The sequence below is a fragment of the Jatropha curcas genome, chromosome 9, assembly GCF_041381405.1.
Source record: "Jatropha curcas cultivar XTBG-Jc1 chromosome 9, XTBG_Jcur_1.0, whole genome shotgun sequence".
Classification (NCBI taxonomy): domain Eukaryota; kingdom Viridiplantae; phylum Streptophyta; class Magnoliopsida; order Malpighiales; family Euphorbiaceae; genus Jatropha; species Jatropha curcas.
The window spans coordinates 17,997,320-18,007,249 of record NC_143159.1 but is presented as its reverse complement, the minus strand read 5'-3'; the positions used below and the strand labels follow the sequence as shown (position 1 = coordinate 18,007,249).

General features: G+C 32.3%; 1 protein-coding gene across 1 annotated transcript; it reads left to right on the top strand.

Annotated features, from left to right (window-relative positions):
• The first annotated feature begins 1,571 nt into the window (after window positions 1-1,571).
• LOC105633932 (Tetratricopeptide repeat (TPR)-like superfamily protein) lies at window positions 1,572-9,705 on the top strand. The gene is made up of 6 exons (XM_012216634.4): window positions 1,572-1,848; window positions 3,640-3,726; window positions 5,664-5,715; window positions 6,895-7,187; window positions 7,932-8,078; window positions 9,209-9,705. The coding sequence occupies exons 1-6, from the start codon at window positions 1,720-1,722 to the stop codon at window positions 9,488-9,490; spliced, it is 990 nt and encodes a 329-aa protein (XP_012072024.1). The 5' UTR covers window positions 1,572-1,719; the 3' UTR covers window positions 9,491-9,705.
• Window positions 9,706-9,930: the final 225 nt, after the last annotated feature.

Genomic DNA, 9,930 nt, shown 5'->3' with positions numbered 1-9,930 from the left:
AAGAGATGAAGGTCTTCGATTTTTTTGAAGATCAATTTTGATTTCTTTGTATGCCTAATTTTGATTTAAATCGAAACCGAACCGTACCGTAGATAAACCATAACCGAACTGAAACCATCAGTTTAAATTTTGAATCGGTACTAGCAATTGAAAGACTGGTTTAGATTCATGTGAATGTTAAAATCTGAACCTGAATCGATCCGAAATAGGCGGTTCCGATCCCGTTCAAACTGAAAATTTTTTATTTTTATTTTTAAAATTATAATCAATTAGTCTATTCTATACACTTTAAAATCTAAATAATTTTTTACTACATTATACACTTTACTTAAGATTTTAATTTTTGATCGAAGAGAGATAAAAAAGAAAAAAAATATATTTTCATAATATTTATTTTCTTTATGTTTGTATAATTTGATTAAATATATGTTTTAAAAAACAAATTTTCAAATAGAACATACATAATTAAACCTTCCAAAATTTTTAAATTTTTATTTCTTAAAAATTTATTTTAAAATAAAATGATAATATGTGTGTGTGAGATAACGAACATTTGAATATTTTAATTTTAAAAATATATTTAATATTTTATTATTATTATTATATATATATATATATATATATATATATATATATATATATATATATATATATATATATAAAAACGTATTTACTAAGTGATATTATAAAATTATATATATAAAGTTATACTGAATATGGATAAATGACGATATAAGTATATACACAAAGTTATTTTATTAATTAACTATTATATTCATATTAATCTTACATGAAATTTTATTTAACATTATAAAAATCTAAATAACATAAGACAAAAATTATAATAATTATAATTAATATTTAATATTTAAAAATAAAAACGAGTATAAATAATAAGTAAAAGTAAATAATAACATAAAAAATTGAAAAAAATACAAATAACGAGTTAATATCCAATGTATGTCATAAGACTAATATCAATAAAGACAGAAATAGTATGAATCGATCTCTTCGATTTTACAACTATATATGATTTATTTAGGATTGAGCTTTCAAGTAAATTTTATCTTGGTGTGCACTTTGGTCAAATCTACTCGGGGAAATGATAAATTATCTTTGTTTAGGGTTTACTCTACATGTGAATTGGGATTGGGACAAGGATAGTATATGGTACTGAGTTTTAAATACAAGGGTTAAAAGAGACAATTCATGAGCTAAAGTAAAAATTACTGGGGAAATTGAAATTGAAATTTATCCACTAACCAGCAGACGATGGCAAGGAATAGTTTTTTGTTCTAATACGAAGAAGAAGAAAATGGTTTGATAAATGAGTATACGGTGTTCCGCCATGGCCGATGCAGTAATAGACGATTAAGAAAGGGAATGGGAGAGGTAGATGAAGCAAATCGAATGAACGGGTTGATTATAGATGAAGGATCCTCCGCAATAAAATACATGGGCCCCGCTTTGTCTTTATAGTCAGAACAATAATAGTAAATTAGTATCGTGTTATGGAACGAACCGTTCCATATATGTTTTCCGATTTTATTAAGAGGAGAGGATAACAAACAGTCCAGTCTTATCTTTGTGTCGTTGTCAGGCAAACTTTATCTTCTACCTCCAACGAACTGCGAACTTTCTTTCTGTAGAGAGTGGAGAGTAGTATTCAAGACCCTGAAAATTCACTCAGTTTATGACTGAAGGAGCTCAAAAGAAAAGATGCCTTTCCAAACAGCAACCATATCATCTCCACCTCTGCAAAACCATCATCTCTTTTCTCTTTCTCATTCTCCTTCTCTCCTCTCACTTGGGTCTTTTAAGTGTAGTCCCTACAAGCATTCTTCTCAGGTGAATTGCATTTTTTTTTTTTTTTTTTTGCGTGTTCTATTAATTATTATTATTGAGTTAAAGTTACATCCTTTTTGCCCAATCTCGTGGTTTTGTTGCATCTATGATGCGAGAGCTTTGGATAATTTTTATGAAGAAGAATGTCAAATCACGGGTTGTTCATGTTTCTTTTTGATGTTTGGATTGTCATGATTGGCTGTTTCACTTGGTTTCTTTATATGAAAGGGTTGGGTGGAAGATTGGTTGTACTGGAAAACATAGTATTTTGGGCTGGGTATTTTGTAGAATTTTATAATTTTAGTGGAATAAAACAGCATAGCTTCTTGATTCATATAGTTTTCAACAACTTATTTTGTATTCCCATGGCAATAGCATCATCAAATTTTGTCATACATGCGCCTGACTTTGAAAAGAACTCCTTTTTTGGATTTCTGTTATCTTTTGTGTTATTGCATGTTAATGTTAATTAAATAGCATTAATGTGGACATGTTAGTTTGAATAGCATGGTTGAATCAATGTTCTATTTCTTTAGCTTGTTTATAGTTGTTAGTTTTGTGTTTCCATTCACAACTCAAACTTGGTTTCTGAACAAAGCAGTTAACTTTGAATATGGAGAGCAGATATTGAACATGTCTTGATGGAAAAGTTTTTGTTGAAGATATTGTCTGATCGATTGAAGGAACTAGAAAAATTGGAAGTGCCTTTAACTATTGACTGACAGCACATAAAATGACAGTCGTTCTCCGTATGGTTAATCTGTTCATGGAAAAGATTAGGTAGACTAAAGGATAACCACAACTGATTATGGATGCTCTATGTTAAATATTTAAAATTAAAGGATAAAAAAATCTTACTTGTTGTGTAATATAATTTTCCTTTTAAATTGCGAGGGATGGCTGAATGGATTAATGTTTTGGATTGCTAATCTTTTTTACCAGTTTTTCTTACCAAGGGTTCAAATCCCTCTCCTTATATGTCAATAATTCGAATGAAACTTTATAGCATTGAACTAGAATCGGTGTATCCTGTCCTCCAATGACCAATAAAGCCAAATAAGTGCAGTGTCATGCTTGATATTCAGCTTCAATGTAGATCTAATGATTATCTGCTTGACATAAAACAAAATAGTAAATTAAGAAAAATAGAACCCATTAGTAGGTCTTAGCTTTTTCTTCCTAACGGTAGCTGTGGCCCATCTTATTAGTTGGTTCTTGAATTACATTTTTCTTTTTTTTTATCAAGAGGCCTTTTGTTCCTTGGTTTGCATGACTGTCCATCCTTGTTGTCCTTGTTGTAGTGCTTCAAACTCAAGATCTGCAAGTTGAAACTCTTAAGTTTTAACATTAGTTTAAAAGGAACAGTGTTTCATCTTATTTTTGAAAGAAATATTAAATAAATAAAATGGAAGTGAACATGAACATATTTTCATTTTAATTTTGCTCTTACCTTTGAATTTGTATGCTGGTAAAATTTCTGCATTATGTTAGTCTATAAGGTTTAAGATGAGGAATCAAGTGAACGTAAATCAATGAGAAATTTATTTGTTTCTCCTCTTTGAAGGCATTTTTCCTTGAGCATTTACTGTCCATTCAAGTTGCAAGAATAGATGATATGATCATAATTGTTGTAAAACAATATTTTTCCCTTCATCAGTATTTATCTTTAACAAGTTTTATATAAAAGGATAACACCATGTATGCTATGCCTTCTCCTTCCAGCTACATCAACATCATTTTTATTGCGTAGTTTGCTATATTCTCTACCACTATTAATGCTTAATTGAACTCCAGGCCCTTTTTCAGCACTGTAGTTCACCAGACTTGACAACCCTCGGAACAGGCCATGCCCTGAATAATACAAGATTTCTCAATTTGCAGGTATGTGTTCTCACAATCTCTTTATTTCAATGGTCAGTAATTCTGGTCATCTCATGCTTCTATGATTAATACCTTTGTGAGAAACTGTATGTTTGCCGTTGAAATTTTACCATTTTGATGAAAAGGCAAAATACATTTAGGTTTTCATTACTTCTGTTTTGAATTTTATGACTAAAAGTCTCTTAATCAGACATGTTCTCTTCTTAGCACAGTCCCAGCAAAACTTACTATCTACTCTTTCTTCCTTTATTTTCTTCTTCTTCTTCTTCTTCCTTTTTTTTCCCCCCCTTTCAAATCAATACTTTTTCTTACTTTAAGACTATTTATGTGTGAAGTGTGTTTTTCCAGATACAGGTTGTCTTGGCTGACCCTCCTCTCTGTCTTAGTCATTGAGAACTACTGTTCAACTGATATTGATGCTTAAACCACCAAAATCAACATGCACTTTCTATGGAAACATAAAATAAATGAATAGCTGTTGTGCATCATAACTGAAAACCTAAAATGTTTAAAAAGAAAAGAACATCCTGTTCTCTTGCTGGTTTGAAATGTGATTGGTAACAAATCAAATGCAGGAGAACAAATGATCCATGGTCAGCTATTCAGTTGTACCATTTATGTCAATCCAAGTGATAATTTTGTATACTTTGTCAATCAAAATACATTTTTGGTATATGAGTAGTCAAGTAGACGTAATTGAAAGAAACTTCCCTTTCTGCAAAGAATAATTGTTTGTGACAAAGTTAGTAATTCTGCGGAAAAAGGACAGCTGGGAACTAGGAACGTCATGCTGATGTCGTGCAGGCAATTAAGAAAACGTCTTTCTTTTCATGAGCCTTGAGTTTAAAATAACTAGTCCTTGCTTGGCCTCTCTCACCGCCTTTCTCCCGTTCATAAACCAAAGAAAGAATAGGATTATTGAATGGTTGAATATCCAATCTGTGAGTTGAATCCCTATTCTTGAGAAATCCTTTTGCTTCTTCTAAAGACTACATTTAGCATTTGGACATCATAGAATTTTTCCTTTTCAACTTATACAAATTGTTTTCCACATTAGAGGTTCTTATTTCTGTCTATGCCGTGATTGCCATAATGGGTTGCATGCCGTTTGGTGTGTCTGTTGTGGCAAAAGCATGTATATGCGTATGCAACAACGATTATTGTAAACGAGGAATGAGACGTGCATTTTCAACTTTTAAATGATACCTAATGATAGTGTAACACACTACGCAAATCCCACATCTTATAAATACAAGAGTGATGAGTTGGATATAAAGTTGAACAGACCTTAGACCATGATAGCCCTTTTGAGGGTGATGAATCATTACTCTTAGGAACAAAACCTTGTGGATCTTGTTCAAATCCAAGATAGGTTGGTATTCAGCTTGTTCCAAAGTGGACAATATCGTAGTCAGATGGGTTGTTGCAATTGCTATCAAAGCTAGCTCTTGCTCCTCTGTTCGGTGGTGGCATAAACCTCAATAAGGAAGTTGATCCTTTTTTTATTTTTTTTGGTTGGGGGTGGGGGGTGGAGTGAACATGATACTGTAGGTAAATTCCATGTTGGATAAGTGCAAGAGTGATAAAGTGGATACGAGGTTGAACAAACCTTAGACCATTGAGAGGCTTTTTGAAGGCGTTGGATCATCACTCTTATAAACAAAACCATGTGGATCTTGCCTAAATCTAGTAATATGGGGTGGGATTAGGCTTGATCTATAGTGCACTGTTACATGTAGGAACTCTCCAGGTGAGAGAAACTTTTTTTTGTATTATTTTAAATAAATCAGTTAGAATGTACTTTCATGACAACTTATCATTTTACAGAATTGTATCATTTCTTTCTATATCAAATTATTTTTATAGGAACCTTTTTAATGAACTTGTCTTCCATTTTTTTTTTTACTCATTTTGCTTTCTATTGTGGATGAAGGCAGATACATCAAAGGGAATTGGCAATAGAATCGTATGACTCAACAACATCTAAGAGTAATTTCCTGTTGTGCTTTATGCTTTTATTTTTCCTGTTTTATATAGTGGTAAATCTACTTTTATGTGTAATATATATTTTTTCTGGAAGGACTTGTATATTTAATTTTAGTCTTAGCAGATGCTTTTTGCTTATAGTTTAAAGTTTTGGAGTTGTATCATTTAGTCCTCATTGTGGGTTGTTCTTCATGGTCATTAATTTGAGTCATTTTAAGCCAGTCCTAGCCTACATTTGAGTTTTGTTGTCAGTTAATTGATTAATATTGCGGATTTTACTTGAGATTTCGTAACTACTGATTGTAATCACACCTTTCATGGGAAACAAGAAAAAAGTACAAGTATCTTTATGCATTAATTTAATTGCACATATTATGTATATATATATATATATGTGTGTGTGTGTGTGTGTGTGTGTGTGTGTGTGTGTGTGCGTGTGTATTTTGCATGCAGAGGATGTAAATCTTGGGTACAGGTGTGACAATTAGGTATTGATAGTTTCATCAATATTGATAACTGCCTGTTATCATCAATTCTTGTGGGTAGGGACACTCTGAACCTCAGATCAAGATATGTCCTCAGTTCAGGTGTTTGGTATTTGCCACCTGCCAAACTCCTTACTGTTCCAATTTTACATGTATAACTTAGCACATAAAGTTACAAATCTAAACTACTGATGAAAGATTACAATGGTAATGGTTGGTGTTCAATTGCATATCACAATCTTCACTTCTGTTTATTCATCAATGACTGCATTTTCTATCGCTGCTTATAATTTTTCAAATTTGAAGTTTCAAAGAACAGTTTAAAATGTAAGTTTTCTGCTTTGTTCAATCAAATTTATCCCTTATGCGATTTAACTCAATTCAGTTTTATTTACTTAATTTTCAATTATAATATGATGAAGCTTTCTGATCACTGTGTTTGAAATAGCGCAACTTTATAACATACCTTGTGAATTGGACGGTTTTGTTGGCATTACTCAATAAGAGTCTCAGCATAACCTTTTCATTGCTTATATTAGCCGCTTGGGAGTTGGGAGATTTTTTTCATGCTGTTATTACTCTGTGATAAGTCATGTTGAAACTAGCAGCATCTGCGACCTTTTAGAAATGCTATTAGCCTTTGCCTGTTTAACCTTTTGTTGTATAGGCTGCTCCTAATGTCAGAACTGTGCTGCAGGAAACTTGAGCAACATGTTGAATATTAAGGATAATATGCACATGAAGAGGCTTTTAATTTGGTTATCAACATTCTCATGTGGACAAATCTCGTTATTGATTTCTGCACAAGTGGCACATGCACATGAAAATATCAAAACAGATGCACTTTATGATGTTGGGGAGTTATTTGAATTGGGAATCCAACTGTCTTATCTACTCTTACTATTAGCTTTACTGGGGGTTGGAACTTTCTTTGTGATCCGTCAAGTCCTTGTGCGTAGAGAGCTTGACCTTTCCGCAAAAGAATTGCAGGTGAATGGTTCATGTTTTTCCCGTCTATTTTATTCTGCCTTTTATATGATTATATGTTTCAGATTTAGCATACAACCTTCCTAGATATCTTTAATGCTTTGTTTGGATGGGTTGAGGGAATGATTATTAAAGGTACAGTAAGATAAGGTATGGTAAAATAAGAAAAGTCTCTTCTTTATTTTTGGGAGGAAGCTAAGGCAATGAAGTTTTAGTAATCTTGTGTTGTTTGGTTTGGAGGTATTGGAAGGTAAGTTAAATATATAAATTACAAAAAATATCCTTATCATTAAAGTTGTTATTTGTAGGTATATGATTTTTTTTTTTTTTTTTTTTGAAAATAGATATATGAATTTTTTAGAATTATTCTTTCGAATGAAATATTAATTTATGGATGTTAAATTAGTTCTTAAACTAAACTTTTAAAGATATATAAATTAGTTAGAAAGAGGAAAAAAAAAAAATTGATGGGGCCAATTTGGGGTTTTTAAAACATAAAAATGGTAATATAGGAAATAAACCCTCCCTAACATCCAATTTGGAGGGTTGAAAAATGGGGTTAGGAATGGGGGTTTCCAACCCCTCAGATAACCACCAAAAAATTCTCCCCTTCTGTTGGACCCTCTTCCCAAATGCAAGATCCCTTGGTTTCTGTCTCTCTCAAATTTCACAGTTGATAGCAGGTGGAGTTTCTGTAATTTGTTGTTAAGTATAAAATTTTGTTGCTTTTGGCCTTTTTAATTTCAGGAACAAGTAAGAAGCGGTGATGCCAGTGCAACTGAGCTTTTTGAACTTGGTGCAGTTATGCTAAGGAGGAAATTTTATCCTGCTGCTACTAAATATTTGCTTCAAGCAATTGATAAATGGGATGGTGATGATCAGGATCTTGCCCAGGTACAATTCTATCTTGTTCCTTCCATATTTTACAAACAAAAGCAATGAGGTCACACTGCAGTATGTCTCTTGTTGCCTATTAATGCAAAATGTTAAAGGACTTAAATTGCACAAGTTTTCCTATGGAGAAAAAAAAAATCATGTGTTTTTTATCATATCTGGATTTTCTCTTGCATATAGTTCCTTTTGCTTACTTAGATCATCAAACTAGCTACTGTTCTGGTTTCTAAACTGATAACACAACTGTGGCAATTTCTCAGTTTTCTTTGTTATTTATTTATTAACATTTTTATCTCTAGCTAAATTAACATTTGACCATTTCATTTAACAAGAAAATAAAATATCTACTTCAGCTAAGTATCTCTTAGTTAATGCGAAACTTCTTCCTCAGAAGTTGATCAGTCAGCTGCCAATTCATTTATCGTTCCACTTTATTTTGATCTTCTTCCGCAACCGTTGGCTTTTGTTCTGGTCAAGAATGCCTTACATTTTATAAAGGAGAATATGATACTGCACTCTTAATCCATGTCTTGGACTCTGATGATTATTTTCCTTGATCACCCACCCTTCTATTTTCGACAATATTCCAATCACCTTTTGCTTCTGGATTCAATAATTATTCATCGTTGTAGACAAAAGTTTTGCATTCAATTTTGCCCGTTTGTTAAAAATCCGCCTAGCTAGGACGGCAACTTACCTTATCCATGATCAGTCTTTGGCATTGGAATTTGATCCTAGGACTTAATTGCGCTTGAGGCACAAAACCACTAAGCCAATAACTGGCTGCCATAAATTCTATGAGAAACTTAAATACTTCAAAGATACCTTTCCAGGCTAGGAGCTTTTTTCTAGTAATTTCAGAAATAATGGTTACTTAGTTAACTCCATTTTCAATCTGTAGACATAACATAATATATGCACAATTATCTGAGTATACTTCAAGAGAGTGCATCATTCAATTGAGGAATTATGCCCACATATTGTTTGATGAGTATGGCAAATGCAACGCAGTAACATTAATTACATGCATAAAGGAAATTTAACAAGGGCATGATTCATTTGTGGAATCTATGATGCAACATAAATGATTGGTGATGATTTTCTATTTTGTTGGTAAAATATTTCTGCAGGTTTACAATGCCCTCGGTGTCTGTTATGTCCGTGACGGGAAACTTGACAAAGGGATTGCTCAGTTTGAAACTGCAGTGAAGATTCAACCAGGTTATGTCACAGCTTGGAATAACCTCGGTGATGCATACGAGAAGAAAAAAGACTTGAAATCTGCTCTCAGGGCATTTGAAGAAGTGCTACTTTTTGATCCTAACAATAAGGTTGCTCGGCCTAGGCGAGATTCATTGAAGGATCGTGTGCAAATGTACAAAGGAGTTCCTGTCAAATCTAAGGAAAGATGATTTGGAGCTTCCACTCTCAAATAAAGTTCCTGTTTCGGTAATTCAAAAGTAGAAGTTTTTTCACTAATGAATCGATATAATTGGTTATCATAACATGATTGAGCTTTTCTCCTCCAATTTTCCTGTACTTGACAAAGTAATTATTGAGACCTAGGTGTAAAATAAGTTCCATGTATGTTCTCTTCATAATGTGATAAATCAGACCAATTGACCAATGTGTACTATTACTTAAACTAACTTTATTAAAAAGGGGGAAAACAAGAAAATCTTAATTATAACCAATGTGTAATATAGAAAAGATGATATTTTTAGTACTGTTGTTAATTTCAGAGAATAATTCATATTTGGGCAAAATTATCCTTCTGTATTTTGATTTCTCCGCTTTTCTCTTTATTCTTTGTTTTGATTCAAATCTTGCATTTTAAATCTTATGTTATCAA